This window comes from Physeter macrocephalus, unplaced genomic scaffold (genome assembly GCF_002837175.3).
Source record: "Physeter macrocephalus isolate SW-GA unplaced genomic scaffold, ASM283717v5 random_171, whole genome shotgun sequence".
In the NCBI taxonomy this organism is placed as follows: Eukaryota; Metazoa; Chordata; class Mammalia; order Artiodactyla; family Physeteridae; genus Physeter; species Physeter macrocephalus.
The window spans coordinates 18,144-37,829 of record NW_021145477.1 but is presented as its reverse complement, the minus strand read 5'-3'; the positions used below and the strand labels follow the sequence as shown (position 1 = coordinate 37,829).

Here is a 19,686-nt window from a genome sequence, read left to right as displayed (position 1 = left end):
CCCTGCATCGGCAGGCGGACTCTCAACCACTGCGCCGCCAGGGAAGCCCTTAAATTTATTTTTAAGCTTATTTTTTATTGAAGTATAGTTGATTTACAATGTTGTGTTAATTTCTGCTGTTACAGCAAAGTGACTCAGTTATACACGTATACACATTCTTTCTCATATTCTTTTCCATTATGGTTTATCCCGGGCTGTTGAATACAGTTCCTTGTGCTACACAGTAGGACCCTGTTGTTTATCTGAGAGTAATTTTTTCTTGGTTTTCCTCTTGCCTCTCTGGCTGACCCTTCTCAATGTCCTTTGCGGATTCTTCTTCCCCTGCCCTTCATGAAAAATTAACATGCCCCCAGAATTCTTTGGCCCTCCTCTTCTCTTATGCTACACAAACACCTGAGAGTCTCCTCATCCATTCCCTTGCCTTCGACCACCACCTGTCCCCAAGTGACTCTCAAATCTTTGTCTCTAGCCCAGACCCCTCTCCTGAGACCTGAACACATATGTCCCACTGCCTTTTGGATTTCTTGGCTCTCCCAAAGGCCCTGAAGCAATATGTTCAAAACTGAGCTCGTCATCTGTCTCCAAACAGCTAATCCTCCTGTGTTGTCCAACCTGGTGAGTGGTTCTATCATCCACTCATTTATCTAGCCTTTCAACCAGTACAGACAAAATCCCCTGATAGTCGTCCTTAACTCCCCCGCCTCCATTCCCACATGCAACCTGCTACCAAGTCCAGCTGATTTTGCCTCCTTTTTTTTTTTAAGAATTCTTTTTTTAAAAATTAATTAATTCGTTTATTTATTTGGCTACGCTGGGTCTTAGTTGCAGCACACGGGATCTTCGTTGCCTCATGTGGGATCTTCATCTTCACTGGATGCCTCATGCGGGATCTAGTTCTGTCCAGGGATTGAACCCGGGCCCCCCGCGTTGGGAGCGTGGAGTCTTAACCACTGGACCGCCAGGGAAGTCCCTGATTTTACCTCCTAATGCCCCTCAAACCCACCCCTTCCCATCCCCCCTGCCACCATTCCTTGTCCAGGGTGCCATGTTCTCTCCACTGCTTCACTGCAGCAGCCTCCCTGATGCTCTCCCAACTTTCTAACTCCCCTCCTTCTCCCCACCCAAGTGGTCGTTCAGAAATGTAGATTTGCTCGTTTCCTTCCGCTGCCTGAAAGTCACCAGTGGCTCCGTGTGGCCCTCAGGAGGGCGTCTAACATCCCTAAACATGGCCTACAGGGTCCTGCGTGATCTGACCCTTGCCCACCTGTCCAGCGCCATCTTTTAACACTCCACCCTTCACTCTAGGTTATTCTCTTTCTTGTGCCGGGACCCTTCTTCTCACCCTTTATCTCCTTCTGCCTAACTCTTTCTTATCTGGAAAGTTCCAGCCCCAAATTTCTTCCTCTGGAAAGCCTTTTAGGATTTCCCGAGACCAGGTTAGGTGCCTGTTTCAGAAAGTCAGCCATCATATCTGTTGGTCCATGGCCCCTTCCAACGATGAAAATGTCCTATCAACTGTCCCTAGAAGGGGCACCATGCAGCCGCATGAGCCTGCCCCTATCTGCTGACTGGTGACTGGACAAGGGGTGGACACTTGAGCCAGAGGCAATTAATCCATAGACTTGCCATTTATATAATTTGCCAGCTGCAAAAAGTACTTGAAAACATGGAGGAAATGAGGCACTAAGCGGCAAGAAGTGAAGGGGAGAGCTGCATAGACAGAGGCCCTGACGTGGAGGAAGGCCCCTAAGGCGGTTGGTTTTTTTGCCACTTTGGCACCAATTAGGATTTTTAGTTGTAAGTAACGGGAAATGTTCTGCCTAATTTAGGCTGAAAAGGAATTTATTAAAAATACATTTTGGACTTCCCTGGCAGTCCAGTGGTTAAGACTCCATGCTTCCACTGCAGGGGACAGTGATTGGGGAACTAAGATCCTGCATGCCACGTGGTGCGGCCAAAATAAAAATAAAAATATGTTGGCTACTTCACAGACTTCTCAGTGAGGGCTACAGAACCAGACGTGGGACTGTGTAGCTAGGAGCAGTGCCCAGAACCAGGCTGCAGAACCAGTCTGGTGAGCAAATCTCTGCTCCTGCTGCAAGACCAGGTCACTGAAGCTTGCTCCACTGAAGCTGCTGAGCCAGGAAAGTGTTACCACAGCCTCCCCGCTGCAGAGAGAGAATCCTGCATCATCCCTACCCCTTTGTGATACTAGCTCCTGATTCAGAGTCTGGGTGTGAGTCTGATTGGTCTTGTACCTGTGACCCAGCTGCAAGGGAGTCTGGGAAAGCAAGTGTCTGGCATTTTCAGCTTCTGTAATAGGAGGCAGGTTCTGCTTCTCCAAAGATTTCTAAGTTGAAGGATTTTGCAGACATAGAGAAGAGATTCATATACTTTGGCACCTACTGAAATGGTCCTAATGTTTTATTTTCTTCACATGTTGATGTCCTGAATTGTTTCTAATTTTGCATCTTTGAATGTTTGGGATTAACCCTACTTGGCCATTATGAATTATTCTTTAAATATAATTATAGATTGGTTTGCTCACATTTTATTTAGAACTTTTACATCAAAGTTAGAAAATAGGAGTGGCCCATAGATTTCTTTTGAGGGGCCTTTGTCTTATTCTGTTCTTTTGTTTTGTTGTCAGAGTTATACTGGCCTTGTAAAATAAGTTGGAAATGTTTAGAGCCTCTGGAAAAGTTAGAGATCATAGGGATTTTCCATGCAGTTTTGGTGGAATTCACCTATAATACCGTCTGGACCTGATGACATTTGGGGGAAAGCTCCTTGAATACCTTTCCAATTCCTACTCTAATTGTTTGTCTGTTGAAGTTCCTACATCTTGAGTCAATTTTGGTAACTGATATTTTTCTAATAAAATATCTATTTCATGTGGCAGTTCAATTTATTATTGCAAGGTTGAGCATTTTATACTTTTATCATTTGTTAAAATCTCCATATCTGTAGTTATGACCGCTAATGTTGTTTATTTGTATTTTTGCTCTTTCTCTTTTCTGTCTTCCTCCCTGCCCTTCTTTCTTTATTCACCAGACTTGCCAAAGATTGGTCTATTTTATTGGACTAAAGAACCAGATTTATTATTTTTACTAGTCAATTGTTGGGTTTTTTTGTTTTGTTTTGTTTGTTTGTTTTTTCCGGTACGCGGGCCTCTCACTGCTGTGGCCTCTCCCGTTGCGGAGCGCAGGCTCCGGACGCGCAGGCTCAGCGGCCATGACTCACGGGCCCAGCCGCTCCGCGGCACGTGGGATCTTCCCGGACCGGGGCACGAACCCGCGTCCCCTGCATCGGCAGGCGGGCTCTCAACCACTGCGCCACCAGGGAAGCCCTGTTGGGTTTTTTTATTTGATGACAGATGTCTACTTTTATCTTTAATAATTTCCCATACTTTGAGCTTATTTTCTTTTTTTAACTAATTTATTTTTAAAGGATTGTCTTTTTAAAAAATATTTTTGTTTATTTATTTATTTACTTGGCCGCGCCGGGTCTTAGCTGCGGCACACGGGATCTTCGTTGTGGCATGCGGGAATGTGGGACCTTTTTTTTTAGTTGCAGCATGCGGGCTCTTAGTTGCGGCGTGTGGGATGTAGCTCCCCAACCAGGGATGGAACCCGGGCCCCCTGCATTGGGAGCACGGAGTCCTAACCACTGGACTACCAGGGAAGTCCCTAAAATTTATTTTATTGAAGTATAGTTGATTTACAACATTTTGTTAGTTTCTGATGAGCTTATTTTCATGTTCTCTTTCTACCTTCTTGAGTTGAAATCTTCGTTGACTTATTTTCAATCTTTCTTGCTTTTCAGGTAAATTCACTTAATTTATACTTTTCATTTGAGTGCTGCTTTGTGCCATCTCACATTTTTTATCATCTAATACCTAAGATGAATATTTGTAATTTTTATATCCAGCATCTATTCCTCTAAAATAAGAGGACCCCCATTTCCTTTTAAGAGATTACACCTCCCCAGATTAGTGCAAACTTGATGGGAGTAGGTATTCTGGCCTCTTGCTTTGGAAACCAAAATGTCTTTGGAAGTTCCTTCCACTAGATCCTTCCTGTTACCACCGGAGTTCAGCCCAGAGATGTGACCTAATCATGGACAACCATACTCCCTCTCCTAGGATTTCAAATGGTGAATGAGGTGACAAAAAAAGAGAAAATAGAACTGGACTTGATTCATTTCAACAAAGTGCTCAGGAAAAGCTGTAGAATAGTTCCTGCTACTAACTCGTCAGCCTCACCTAATTCCTGAGCAGTCCTGGACTTCCAGTGTTCACTTGTACCCCGTGAGCTTCTGCATCTTTCCAGGAAGTCTGTGTTGGATTAAGTTAGGTAGAGTTGATTTCTGTTGCATGCATCCAAAGAAATCCAATTCAGGGCTCTGGTGTGGTTCATTTTTAAAGAGTTTGAGCAGAAGTCGTTAATTGGAGGTCTACTCGAGACCCATTCAGCTTTTCCTCTTTTTTTTCTTTTGAGAAATTACTCCTACCCCATCCTTAGAATTTTTCGTGCGAATGACTCTATCCCAGCTGCATGAGTGAGGTTAACCTAAGTTAGTCACTAGACTTCCTCCCCTTTGACAAGTACCCTGATACAAGCTGGTCAGGGTATTCCATGGTCAGAGTGATTGGTCCAAGCACAGACACAGGAAGTAAGTTGGTCCTTTCATAATGAAGCCCAAGACTTCTGTTGGATGCTTGAGGTATACATACTTTATCTGGCTGTAGACAAGGAAATATGTAACCCCAGGTGAGCTGTTGGCACCCATCTTGTGATCACAAGGGGATCTGGCCTTAGGATGAAGCTAATGTCAGGAGAGGTATAATGAAAAAGAAATCTCCTTGACATCATTGAAATGCTGTATCAAACCAATTTTGAAGTTCAGTGAGCCAAAAATCCTCTTATTTATTTCTTAAACTGATTGGTATTGGAATTGTTACTTGCAACATAATGGGCTTAAAGATTGTATTTTCTATTTTTTCTTTTCTTTTTTTAAAAGTAGAATTATTTACAAAGATATTTTTTAAAATTTCAGGTAGACTTTTAAAAATTAAACTTTTTATTTTGAGATAATTATTGATTCACATGCAGTTGTAAGAAATAAGACAGAGATTCCGTGTACTCGTTACCCAATTTTCCCCAATGGTAATATCTTGCAAAACTGTAGTACAGGGACTTCCCTGGTGGTCCAGTGGCTAATACTTTGTGCTCCCAAGGCAGGGGCCCTGGTTTGATCCCCCTTCAGGGAACTAGATCCCACATGCCGCAACTAAAGATCCTGCATGCCGCGACTAAGACCCTGCACAGCCAAATAAATAAATATTTTTTAAAAACTGTAGTACATACAATATCACAACCATGATATTGACATTGTTCTGTCAGAACATTTCCGTCACCATAAGGCTCCCTCATGTTGCCCTTTGATAGCGTCACCCTCTTCCTTCCTACCTCCCCACCCCTCCTTACCTCCCCCCCCCTCCTTACCCCCCCCCCCCCCCCCGCCGACAACCACTAATCTGTTCTTCATTGCTATAATCTTGTCCTTTCAAGAATGTTATATAAATGGGATCATACAGTATATAACCTTTTGGAACTTTTTTTTTTCCACTCAGCATAATTCTCTGGAGATTCGTACAGGTTGTGTGCATCAGGAGTTCATTTCTTTTTATTTCTGAGTAGTCTTCCCTAGTATGTATGTTCTGCAGTTTATCTGTTTACCAGTGGAAGGACGTGTGGACCAATTCCAGCTGTTGGCTCATTACAAATAGATCTGCTATAAACATTAATGTGCAGATTTGGGTGTGAACATAAGTCTTCATTTCCCTGGGAAAAAATTGCTCAGGAATGCAATTTCTGGGTCATATGGTAGTTGCATGTTTATTTTGGGGGGCTTTATCTTTGGGTTATTCTTTGACTTTATCCTGTTTGGGGTTTGCTCAGCTTCTTACCTGTGTACGTTTATGTCTCTTGCCAAATTTGGGTAGTTTTCAGCTATGATTTCTTTGAGAACTGTCTCCGCCTCATCCTCTTTCTTTCTCCTCTGTTTCTGGGGCTCTGTTGACACAATAGTATTGTTATAGTCCCACAGCTCCCATGGGAGACTATGTTTTTTTAGTCTTGTTTCTCTCTGTTATTCAGAATGGGTGATTTCTATTATTAAATCTTTCAGCTCCCTGATTCTTTTCTCTGTCCCCTCCATTCTATTGTTGAGCCTGTTCCCTGACCTTTCATTTCAGTTATTATATTTTTCAGCTCTAAAATTTCCATTTGGTTCTTCTCTAGATCTTCTACTTCTTTGCTGAAGCTTTCTATTTTTTCATTTGTTTCAAGCATGTGCATAATTTCTTGTTAAAGCATTTTATCGTGGCTGCTTTCAAATATTTTTCAGATAGTCCTAACATCTCTGTCCTTTGTGTGGTGGCAGCTACAGATTGGCTTTTTTCATTCAGTTTGAGCTCTTCCCAGATTTTGGTATGATGACTAAATTTTTTTTTTAATAAATTTTTATTTATTTATTTTTGGCTGCGTTGGGTCTTCGTTCCTGCATGCAGGCCTTCTCTAGTTGCGGCGAGCGGGGACTACTCTTCGTTGCAGTGCGCGGGCTTCTCACTGCGGTGGCTTCTCTTGTTGTGGAGCACGGGCTCTAGGCACGCGGGCTTCAGTAGTTGTGGCACGCGGGCTCAGTAGTTGTGGCTCACGGGCACTAGAGCGCAGGCTCAGTAGTGGTGGCGCACGGGCTTAGTTGCTCCGCGGCATGTGGGATCTTCCCGGACCGGGGCTCGAGCCCGTGTCCCCTGCATTGGCAGGCGGACTCCCAACCACCGCGCCACCAGGGAAGCCCCATGATGACTAATTTTTAATGAAATATGGACATCTTAAAGTTATTTTATGAGACTCTGGATCTTATTTAACCCTTCTGTTTCAGCTGGCTTTTTCTGCCACTGCTCTGGCAGGGAAAAGGGTGTTGCTGCCTTTTTACTTTTACTGCCAGGTGGAGGCAGAAGTTCAGGTTTCCCATTCAGCCTCTGTTGACATCTCATGGATGAGGGTGGGAGTTCTAGTTCCCCACGTGGTCTCCACTGCCCCTTGGGTGAGAATGGCCTCAGTACTGCAGAAATGTGTGAAAGTTTTTTCTCCAGGAGGGCTCCTCGGACACCACCCCAGCAGGGATGCCTCACGACTGCCAGTCTGGATGAAGTCCAGGCTCCCACGTAGTCTCCATGGACCCTGAGTGTGAGAGGCCTCATTACCAGCGGGCTGGGGTGAAAGTCCCCTCACCCTCCTTGGCCTTCTTAGAAACCACCCTGGCAGAGATGTTGGGGTGCCTTGTGCCAAGCCTGGGGAGGGTGGAAATCTATGCTCATCACTTGGTCTTTGCTGGTATGGGTGTGGGTGGGGCCGAAATTTTTCTGTAATATTTGGCTGGAATCAAGTGGTTATTTTCAAAGTTTTCTGTCTTATTAGGCTGCCCCTTTGGCTCGAGAGAGCAGGCTTTTGTTGGGGCTGTGTCTGTGGTGTTTCCAGGTTGCTGATTTCTTTACCTCCAAGTCTGGGACATTCGAGGCAAAAAGAAAACCCAGGGAATTCACCATCTTCGTGCTATTCCTTGGATCCCGAGGTCCCTAGCCTTTCTGCCTTCTTCTCTCCATCTTCGTCTCTTGATGTTTGTTTTATATATAATGTCTAGTTGTACTTAGCAGGTGGAATAGGAAAAAGTAAATCTATTCCATCATCCCAGGAGCAGAAAGCTCTCAGGTGGATCTGGCTAACATTTTATTACAAACTTCTAAATTTATTGCAGTTGACAGTAAACATCCCATGTATATTGTGATGGTTAATTTTATGTATCAACTTGGCTGGGACTCACCGTTTGTTAATATTTTGTCTCGTTCGCTTTATCGCTTTTTCTCACTTACGTGTTTTTTCCTGAACCATTTGGAAGTAAGTTGGAGACATCATGTCTTTTACCACTAATATTTTAACATTTCCTAAAAACAAGGACATTTTCTTACATAACTGCAGTATAGTTATTAATTTCAAGAAATTTAATATTGATACAATACTATTATCCAGTACATAGTTCATTTTCCCATCTTGCCAGTTGTCTGAAATACGTCCTTTATAGCTTTTTTTCCCCAGTCCAGGATCCAATCCAGGACCATATCTCTTAGTTTCCTTTAGTTCCTTAACCTGTTTTTATTTTTCATGACTTTGGCATTTTTGAAAACTATCATCCAGTACTTACACAGAATAGCCCTCAATTATGTAGAGTTTCCCTCAATTTATCTGATGTTTCTCACCATTGGATTTGGGTTGTTTTTCTGGCACGAATATTACAAGTGGTGTGTCTTTCTCATTGCATTATTTCAGGAGATATGTTATATCAATTTGACCCATTACTGGTGATGTTAAAACCTTGGGAGTTTGGTTAAGGGGAATCCACCCAGTCTCCATTATCAAGATACTATTTTTCCTTTTGTAACTAAGAAGCACTTTTGTGGGGAGATACTTTGATAGCATGTAAATATCGGGTTCCTAATCAAACTTTAGCCAGGATCACCCATTGCACGAATCAATTATGGCTGTGAAGGTTGAGAAACTGTTTTTAGGTGATTTAACTTCATTCCTTTTCCTTGTAACCAAAAGAACCCAACTAAAGCAAAAATTAGAATCAGAAGTGTGGCTTCGGGACTTCCCTGGTGGTCCAGTGGGTAAGACTCTGCACTCCCAATGCACGGGGCCCGGTTCGATCCCTGGTTGGGGAACTAGATCCCGCATGCATGCTGCAAGTTAAGAGTTTGCATGCTACAACTAAGGAGTCCACATGCTGCAACTAAGACGTCTACATGCCGCAACGAAGATCCCGTGTGCTGCAACTAAGACCTGGCTCAGCCGAAAGAAAGGAAGGAAGGAGGGAGGGAGGGAGGGAGGGAAGGAAGGAAGGAGGGAAGGAAAAGAAAGAAGTGGGGTTTCATGGAACTGAACCTGAGTGTCAGCAGGTGGAATGGAATATTTCTATCCGGTGTTTGTATGGTAAAGCCACTAGCTGGGCCAGCCCCTGGGGCCTCTCGGACTCTAAGCGTGAGTGCTCCATCGGGGGGGCTATGATGGTTTGGTGGCTCTAGCTCTGGATCATTTCTGGGAGAGATGGGTAAATGTTCTTTGAGCTCCCTAGACTGAATTTGTTACTGCATGTAAGTTCCCTACAACCCTGCCAAAGCTATGATGATACTTTGTTTTAATGTCTGTCTACCCCTCTAGACGGCAAGCTTTGGGACAGCAGGCACTCAGAAACATGGCCCGTGCTCTAAGGGGTAGAAACTGCTGCATGGATTGAAGGGAATGACCATATCAAATAAAACACCTCCTTGGCTTCTCTCTCTGTGTCTCATACCTCACTTTTATAAGCTTCCTCTAGTGTCTTTTTATTATAGTCTTAGCAACGATCCTGCCAAAATACTACCTGCACATTTTGCTGAAAAGAGGCCATTTTTGGAGAATGTACTCGCCCTGCTCTGTCGCTCAACAATACCAGTGCAGCCACATTTCTGCAGGGATCATGGTCACTGTTGTGTATTTTGTTCACTGTTGTAGCTCCAGTGCCTGGCATAGTGTTTAATAAATATTTATCGAGTAAGTGAATGAACGTAAGCAGAGGAGGCAGACAACAATGGGTAGGGTCTGTGATGTCCTTTGTTGAACAGAAACTCTTCTTATTTATTTATTTAAAAAATTTATGTTATTGGAGTATAGTTGATATAGGATGTTGTGTTAATTTCTGTACAGCAAAGTGATTCAGTTTTGTATCTATATATATGCACTCTTTTTCATATTCTTTTCCATTATGGTTTATCACGGGATATTGAATATAGTTCCCTGTGCTATACAGTAGGACCTCTTTTATTTATTTATTTATTTGGCTGTGTCGGGTCTTAGTTGCATCCTGCAGGATCTTTTGTTGTGGCCAGTGGGCTCTTTGTTGCGGCATGTGGACTTCTCTCTAGTTGTGGCGCCTGGGCTCCAGATTGCACGGGCTCGGTAGTTGCGGCACGTGGGCTTAGTTGTCCCGAGGCATGCGGGATCTTAGTTCTTCCACCAGGGATCGAACCTGTGTCCCCTGCAGTAGAAGGCGGATTCTTAACAACTGGACCTCCAGGAAAGTCCCCAGTAGGACCTTGTTGTTCATCCATTCTCTATACAACAGTTTGCGTCTGCTAATCCCAAACTCCCAATCCATGCATTCCCCCCACCACCTGCAACCACAAGTCTGTTCTCTATGTCTGTGTGTCTGAACAGAAATTCTTTTTTTTTGGAGCAGAGAAAGGTTTATTGCAGGACCATGCAAGGAGATGAGTGGCTCAGGCCCAAAGAAACCCCAAGCTCCTGAACAGAGATTCTTAATTTTAATGTATTCAAATCCATCAATGTTTCCCTTTATGGTTTGTGGGTTTGGTATCTTGTTTAAGAAGATTCCACCTCAAGGTCACAAAAATACTCTCCTACATTTTCTTCTGTTAGCGTTGTAGTTTTACCATATGTTTTAAAGTCCTTAATCTCTCTGGAGTTTACTTTTGTATATGGTATGAGGTAGGGATATAGCTTTTTCTTTTCTTTTTTCCTCCATAGCATGAGGTGGCTACATACCCTATCTGCTAATCTACCTTGATCCCACCGACCTTTATCCTATATCAAGCTTCCGTAGGCACATGGGCTGTTTCTGCACTCTCTGGTCAGTTTCCTCCTCTTGTCAGTTACTAAGCAATACCAACTGTGTGTGTGTGTGTTTGCTGTTGTTTGTTTGTTTGCTATGGCTTTCATGATATGTTTTACTCTTTGGCAGGGTGATTCCCTCATCTTTTTTCTTCTTTTTCAAAACCGATGTGGCTATTCATGTACCTCTATACTGTCATATACATTTTGGAATAAGTTTGTCAAGTCCCTGAAAATATAACTTATATATTATTTTAGGGAGAATTACCATCTTTATAATATTGAGTTGACCCATCCAAACAAATAGTTGATCTATTTATACTGACACTTTATGTCCTTTAACAGTTTCAATTTTTTTCCAAAAACACTTTATGTAAATGTAAAGGACATTCTTAATTAAGTTCTGAATACTTTATATATCTTATTACTATTGTGAGTGTTTTCTATAATTATAATTATTGTTGTTTTCTATAATTCCTAGTTGATTAAAATTGTAATGGAGAGCTATTAGTATTAAATTTTTCCTGTAGCCATCAAAGTCCCTGACTCTCCTATTGGTTCTAATAGTTTGTTTATTGTTTCTGATAGATTTTCTACATAGGTGATCATATCATCACAGGTAACAACAGGTTTACCTTTACCTTTCCTGTCTCTATACTGCTTATTTCTTTTTCTTATCTTAGCACATTGGTCAGGACCCCCAATGTTGCAGTAGTGGCAATCCCATCTTATACCCAGGTTTACAGGGAGGGCATCATTAAATATGTTAATTATAGGGTTGTTTTGTTTCGTTTGGCCATGCCACAAGGCATGTGGGGGGTCTTAGTCCCCCAACCAAGGATTGAACCCGTGCCCCCTGCATTGGAAGCATGGCATTTTAACCACTGGACCACCAGGGAAGTCCCCTATAGGTTTGGTTTTTTAAATTAATTAATCAGTTTATTTTTGGCTGCATTGGATCTTTATTGCTGTGCACGGGCTTTCTCTAGTTGTGGAGAGCAGGGGCTGCTCTTCGTTGTGGTGCATGGGCTTCTCATTGCAGTGGCTTCTCTTGTTGTGGAGCACGGGCTCTAGGCCTGTGAGCTTCAGTAGTTGCAGCATGCGGGCTCTGTACTTGTGGCTTGCAGGCTCTAGAGCGCAGCCTCAGTAGTTGTGGTGCACGGGCTTAGTTGCTCTGTGGCATATGGGATCTTCCCGGACCAGGGCTCAAATCCGTGTCTCCTGCATTGGCAGGCAGACTCTCAACCACTGCACCACCAGGGAAGCCTGGCAGGCAGATTCTTAACCACTGCGCCACCACGGAAGTCCCCCTACAAGTTTTTAATATATGGTCTTTCAACATAGATAAGTTGTTTCTATTCCTAGTTTTCTGAAGTTTTAAAGATTAAAATTAGGCATTGCATTTTGAGCTTTTCCTATTTCAAATTATGTGCTCTTTCTCCTTTATTCCACTAAAGTAATTAATAATAGTGGTAGATTTTCTGGTGATAAACCATTTGAATTGGTACGAATGGTCTCAGCTGCATGTAACAGAATACCAGCAATTGTATCTTAAAACCTAAGGGCAGTAACTTCTTCTAATTTTTTTTTAAAATTTTATTTCTTTATTTTGGCCGCTCATTGTGGCTTGAGGGTTCTTAGTTCCCAACCAGGGATTGAACCCGGGCCCTTGGCAGTGAAAGTGTGGAGTCCTAACCACTGGACTGCCAGGGAATTCCCAAAGGGCAGTAACTTCTTAACAAGCAGCCTGGAGATGGACCATCTCAGGTAGGTCCAGCAGCTTGATGGTGTCATCCAGTAGGAGGAGTCCATCTTTCTATTTTGCCATCCTCAGCACACTGGCTTTTTGTCCTCATGCTAATCACCTCACGAGTGCAAGCTGGCTACCACATTCAAAGGCATAAATCTGGTGGTGAAAGGGAAAGAGCAGGAAAAGAAGCACAAAACTGCTTAACCATAAGTGACTCTCCTTTCACCAGAAAGGTTAAAGTTTCACAGACGCCTCCTCCCCCAGCTGACGTGTCCTGGTGTCATTAGTCAGAAACGGATCACGGTGCTTCTGGCTGCAAGAGAGGTTTGCATTCTGAGTGTCTGGCAGGGGAGCAGGGAATGGCTGTGACTAATGGTGACTCAGCCCTTGGGTCTGGGGCACACACGCTGTTCCCAGCAAGATGGGGTTCTGTCAGGGAGGAAGAATGTGGGGTGGCACATCATCCTGGCATTCCCAGGGCAAACTTGACTTAATCAGATTGGATAATTTCTCTTCCAATAAACTTTGGATTTGGTTGGCCCGTATTTTATATAGGATTTTCACATTTATGTTCCTAAGTGAGTGAAGCCTATATTTTTATTTTCTTGTATGTCCTTAGCTGGAGTAAAAATTTTATAAAACTGGTTGGCTTGCCTTCTTTTTCTATTTTCTGGAACAAATTATATAAAATACAGATGATCTGCTCCTTGAAAGTTTGGTAGAACTCATCCATAAAGCTACCTGGGTGTGGGTTCACTGGGAGGAGAGATCTTTCACCATTTCATCACTAGCTATTCTTTATCACTTCTTCGTTCTGCTTCAGTTTACTGATATTTCCCCCGTTTTTGTACCGGTATATACAGTCGGCCCTCTGTAGCCACAGGTTCTGTGTCCACGTATACAGAGGGCTGACTGTATTTAAAATGGCCTTTCAGAATTATAATACTGAGGTCTATGCTCTATAAATGCTCTGTAAGTAGTCCTCTATTGTGCGTTTAAACAATGTCTTACTTTAACTTTTTAAACTAATAACCTTTTTAATTTTTTTTGGCTACACCACGTGGCTTGTGGGATCTTAGTTCCCCAGGCCCTTGGTGGTGAAGGCGCCCAGTCCTAACCACTGGACCGCTAGGGAATTCCCTAATAACCTTTTAAAATTGAGAAATAATTTATATATGCAGAGAAATACACAGATCTGAGGTGTACAGTTCCATGAGTTTTGACAAATGTGTCCATCCATGTAATCACCACCCCATCAAGATAGACAACATTTTCATCTGTTCCCTTGTGCCCGTTCCTATCGGTCCTCGCAGCCAAGCAATGCTTGATCTGGTTTGAGTGCAAATCTTTGGCAGACATAAGCTTTTCTCTCTCTCAGATAAAGTCCTAGGAATGGAATTCCTGGGTCAGGTAGGAAATGCATGCTTTTATAAATTTATTTATTTTTGGCAGTGTTGGGTCTTGTTGCTGCGCGCAGGCTTTCTCTAGTTGCCGCGATTTGAGGCTACTCTTTGTTGTGGTGCACAGGCTTCTCATTGCAGTGGCTTCTCTTGCTGTGGAGCACCGGCTCTAGGCACGCAGGCTCAGTAGTTGTGGCGCATGGGCTTAGTTGCTCCATGGCACGTGGGATCTTCCCCGACCAAGGCTCGAACCCATGTCCCCTGCACTGGCAGGAGGATTCTTAACCACTGCACCACCAGGGAAGTCCCGCCACTACTTTTAATATTAATAGTATAAATACTAAGAGTGTTAATAGTGAGAGTTTAGGATTATGAACCACTGGATCTAACACACTTCATTTTTAATTGCCTTTTGCATCCTCTTGGCTTGAGGAGTCCCATTTCATCAGGCTATCAGGACCTGGGAGTTCTTAGTGGTTTTTCTCTGACTTTGAATCATTTTCTCCTGGGCCTTCAAAACTGGCAGAATCCCGGGGGCGCATCTACGGTGGCATCACCTCTGAAGCCAGGCCCGTGAGGTGTAGAAACTTCCCGTGAAGGTGCTCTCGGTTCTTGGCTGATACTGAGACTTTCCTTCCTGATTCATTTTCTTGTCTTCTGTCCTGAAGTGAAAAGTTGATTGGAGAGACTTCCTGGTCATGCAGTGGTTAAGAATCCGCCTGCCAATGCAGGGGACACAGGTTCGAGCCCTGGTCTGCGAAGATCCCACATGCCTTGGAGCAACTAAGCCCGTGCGCCACAACTACTGAGCCTGCGCTCTAGAGCCCATGAGCCACAACTACTGAAGCCCGCATGCCACAACTACTGAAGACCGTGCACCTAGAGTCCGTGCTCCACAACAAGAGAAGCCACCGCAATGAGAAGCCCGCGCACCGCAATGAAGAGTCCCCGGCTCAATGCAACTAGAGAAAGCGCGCGCACAGCAACGAAGACCCAAAGCAGCCAAACATTAATTAATTAATTTTTAAAAAGTTGATTGGAAATCTCATTTAACAAGACGAGTATGAACTTTCTTTCCTGTACCAAGTCCCAAGGACTTTTTTCTTCTTTACCCAAGTCGGTACGGAGAGCGCTGCCCTGGGAGAGCGAACCCTTCACCCTGGGCCTCCGGGCACCCTGGGTGCGCTCAGCGTCCCCGGCTTCTCAAGGGTCCCCCAAGGGGACAGCTGTGCTGCCTCCCTCCTCTTCCTCTCTCTCTCCCTCTTTCCGCTACCCCTTCATTTCCACCCTCCCTTTTTGAAGGTATTTATTATGACTCTTTACCCTTTTCATCTCTTTCCAATGGAGCCAGCCACCCTTCTGCTCTGGCTGCCAGTTCCCTCCGACACCAGGACCAACCACCTCCTCTCTCCCCAGGGGTTTCTCACAGTTTTATAGCAGAGCGTCTACATTTGAGGACAGAGACAACAGCCCAAGTGAGTTCACCACCTTGTCAGCTTTTTAGGGCTTCGATGAGCACTTTATTAATAAAGGAGATGTCACTGGTTGCCAGTATTTTCTCCCACTTTGTTATGTGCTTGCCTTTGATTTTTTGACCCTACAGAAGCTTTCTGCATTTTTTTTCTTTTTCTTTATGGCCTCTGATTTTGGGCTCCAGGAAGGGAAGAAAGACCTCTCCAGGATGATGAATACATCAATCCTTGTTTCATTCTAGGACTTTCTTGGCTTCAATTTACATTCAAATATCTGATCCACCTGGTGGAAGAGATGAGGGTCTGGTGGCTATTTTGATGATTGGTTCTTCAGTTGTCCCAAAGCATTTATTTGATTAACCTAGTTTTCAAAAAAAAAATTTTTTTTTTTTTTGGCCACACCATGGCATGTGGGATCTTAATTCCCCAGCCAGGGATTGAACCCGTGCTCCATTCAGTGGACGCATGGAGTCTTAACCACTGGACCTCCAGGGAAGTCCCCTAGTTTTCAACATTGGTGTAATATTTTTTCTTCATTATATTTCAGATTCTCATATATTAGAATAAATATTATTTTGTTCATTGATATGAATGAACAGTTGGTTTTTTTTTTAATATATACATATAGATGGCCAAGATAACTGCTGAAAAAAACCTCAGTTTTCTTAATCAAGACATGTAAATCAAAATAATGAGACAGCAATGTTCACCTGTTGGTTTGGCAAAAAAATTTAAGTTTGGTAGTAGGCTGTCCTGGGGAGGGTATGAAGAAACAGGTATCCTCATGTTGTGTCGGTGTGAATGTAAGTGTGTGCGTGCTTTTTGGAGAACAACATGGGAAAAGGCATCAGTAGTTGCTTTTTTTTAATGCATGAACTCTTTGCCCTAGCAATTTCACTGCTAGAAATTTACCCTATGGATAAAGGTCTGCCAAAGATAAATGCATGCATATGGTTACATAGTATGTGATTGCAAAACCCCAAATGGTTAGCTTCTTAAATGTCTATCCATTGGGAACTGCATAAATTATCTATGGTACATGCATGCAGTAGAACACTGCAGTGGTTAAGGAGAAGGGGGAAGACTTGGGTATGATGATACCAGCCAATCTCTACAATACGCTGAGTGAGAAAAAGTTACAAAATAGTAAACACACTCTGATGCTTCTTGTATACGTGAAATAAATAAGTAAACATGTATGTATGTATATATACGTACATATATTCACACACATATGCTGGACTTTGGTCTAGGAGAATGTGACTTACAGGAAGCTGTTAACCTTTGGGAAGAGGAAAGTTTTTGATTTTCACTGCTTCTTTCTGGACTCTTCCATTTTTCTAGCATTGGCATGTATTGCTTTTTTATTGTCAGAGAGGTTTTTTTCTGGGCATTTTTGTTTTCTTTTATATCTGTTGCGCTTTCTTTTTTTTTTCTTTTTTAACAAATTTTTAAAAATATTTATTTATTTATTTATTTATTTATTTATTTATTTATTTAACTGGCTGCGCCGGGTCTTAGTCGTGGCACACGGGATCTTTGTTGCTGCATGCGGGATCTTCGTTGTGGAATGCAGGGTAATTTTTAGTTGTGGCATGCAGAATCTGTAGGCATGTGGGACCTAGTTCCCTGACCAGGGATCGAACCTGGGCCCTCTGCATTGGGAGCGTGGAGTCTTTACCGCTGCACCACCAGGGAAGTCCCTCAGTTTATTTTTCTTAAATCTTAATATTTTTAAGCCAAGAAAAGGGGGATTTACTGGAAAGACACTGAGGTACCTCATTCAATCAAAGGAATCGTTGGGCAACCAGCCTGCAGGAGGAGACAAGCACAGCTGGGCCTCAGGAATTTTTGGAACCAAGGGCTGGGATGCTGGAGGCCCTTTCTTGTCTCTACTCGTCCGTCTTTGAGTATCAGCCACATTCTCTCTTACTCCACATAAAATGCAAGGAATGAACGTGGCTGCCTCATGCATCTGAATTTCACGTCTTGCGTCTCCTACAGCAGGGAGAGACTGACTTCCTGAGTTCCTGTTTAACAAAATTCCCAGGAAGGACTTTCTTTAGTCCGGCTGGGGTCAGGTGTCCTGCCCTGGACCCATGACTCGGGCCGGGTGGGGGAGGTGTCTCTAAGTACCTGGCAGTTCCTCTGGGGTCACATGGTTTGAGAAGAACACTTCTCAGTAGAAGGGAGGGTGCTGGGAAGATTACACATTCACTTATTCTTACTCATTTATCCAGTAAACGTTTATGGAGCCTGTTATGTCCTAGGCTCTGTGCTACGTGCCGTGAACACAGGAACCCAGCAAGGGTTCTCAGCGATCCAAGAGCTTAGGTCCCAGTGAGGGAGACGGCCTAGAAATCACTGCCCTGTCCTGGCTCAGCCAGACCCACTCTCCCTGTTCATGAAAGGAAAAGGAGCCCCTCTGTTGCCTGTGGTGGGGCCTCGGCAGGCCAGCTTGGGGACGTTTCCCCTGTGAGGTGCTGATGGCTAAGGAACCCAGCTGGCAGGCCTGGCAGCCGGGGGCAGCGCAGCTGTTTCGAGTTGCCAGCCAAGAGCCGGGAGGTGAAGGGAGCGGCTTCCTGTTGAGCTGAGATCTTTGGCTCCAGCTTGGAAGTCAAGGCATCCCCAGAAACAAAAGTGCCAGGCAGCCCACTGAGGTTCTGTGGAATTTTCATTATAACGTACAGAACCCGGGCCTAGATCAGGTGCTTGACTCCACCAGTGTCGGCGTCTCAGGCCCTCAGGCAATGGTCACCCTGAGCAAACACGGGAAAGATGCTAGCTCAGCTCCGGGCCCAGCACTGGCAGGAAGGGACCACTGTGGGGTGGGGGAGGGGCGGGGGGTAGGTCAGAGCCTCTCCTGGAGACTCCCCAGATTTTCTGATGTGCTGACTCTGCAAGAAATGCCCACAGGATTCACTGGTCTGAGCAAGACCTCCACCCACGAGTTACAGCCCTGGCCGAGGACTGCAGCAAAGCGCTCTCCTGTAGAACTTGATAGATGCCTGGGGCCAGCGACCCAGGCTGCAGTACCTGGGTTTGGGCATCAGGGACGAGGCTTTCTACTCACTGTTCCTCCACCCCAGGCTACTCTGACATGCAGGTTGTTGGTCCAAGCGTGGTTTTGTCCCACTATCGTATCTTATGTGATGTGATGTGTGTGTGTGTGTGTGTGTGTGTGTGTGTGTGTGATGTATCGTTTATACATGATGTAGTGATGGTGATTAAACTGAGGATTTAGCCCATAGTTTGGGGAATGGACAGAAATCACACCTGGAGGAGACTGTATGTAAACCTGAGGACACCGGACTCTGCGGTTGAGAGCTTTTTTGAAGGGCCCCTGCCACCATCACTTTTGGCAGCAAGATATCACGTTTCAATCCTGCCGGGAAGGATAGAGTGCATCTTCAGTTGTGGCAGTGAGAATGGAATCATGACAGGGTGTTTTGGGAGCTAAATGTGTAGGAGGCGGGCTGGGTTGGTAAGGGATGGAAGGCACTGGTCGAGTGGCCACACACACCACCCTCGGTAAACGGGGTGTCCTAGGCCCACCCCAGCACCCTTCCAAGCCTGCACCCGAAGCCTCATGGCGTTGGGCAGCAAAGGCTGAATTGGCTGCACCTGAAGAGAAAAGCCGAGGTCAATTTGTGGCCGAGACCTTAGATGCAATGATGCAGAAGCCACGAGAAAGCAGAGACCACACAGTAGAAAGAGGATATACAAAGTAGAGAGAAAAGGCAGGTGTGAGAGGAGCCCAGAGCAGACAGAGCAGAGGCAGGAGTGATGGGTCCCCAGGGCTGCCTTGGCCTCTGACATTGGTCCGTGTTGTCCCAGTCCATGTGGAAACCTACAGGAAACCCAGCTGGTGGATCTGACTCTCGCAATGCAAAGAAGCTAAGTGACACGGGACCCTACCTACAGCCTCCATGGTTTCTGCTTTTCACCCTGTGAGGTCTCTCCCTCCTCCTTGGGGCCATGGCTTATTCATCTGTTTAATCAGAGCATCTGGCCCTGTGCAGGGAACCTTGTAGGTGCCTATTAATGTTTAAATAAATATCTGTACTTATCACAACAATCCTTGGCCCAGCCCTCACCGAGAGGCTGTGGAATAAGCAGCAGCACAGATTTTAGATTCAGTACCCGTAGCAGCCATGTGCAAGGAGGTGAGCTGGGCCAAGGAGAGTCTTTCTGGGCGTCTGAAGTGGAAAACAAGCAATGAAAAAGTAGTTAACAGTGGGAGCCAAGGCTTCAAGGACATGTGGCGAAATGGACAAGCTGTGTGGACATTCAGTATTCTTCCTTGTAACAGGTGGGCGGTTATGAAGGCG

General features: G+C 44.5%; 1 protein-coding gene across 3 annotated transcripts in view; it reads left to right on the top strand.

Annotated features, from left to right (window-relative positions):
* Positions 1-15,838, top strand: part of SLC25A11 (solute carrier family 25 member 11) — a 23,811-nt gene extending 7,973 nt beyond the window's left edge. Inside the window, exons 8-9 of one of the 3 annotated variants that reach the window (XM_055082630.1) lie at positions 13,862-13,893; positions 14,552-15,838. In XM_055082630.1, the coding sequence (XP_054938605.1) occupies positions 13,862-13,873 (12 nt within the window). In that variant the 3' untranslated portion in view covers positions 13,874-13,893; positions 14,552-15,838. Of the gene's footprint in view, positions 1-10,649; positions 10,701-13,861; positions 13,894-14,551 lie in introns of those variants that run through there. The other 2 variants (XM_028484601.2, XM_028484600.2) reach the window with 2 other exon arrangements.
* The last annotated feature ends 3,848 nt before the right edge of the window (positions 15,839-19,686 follow it).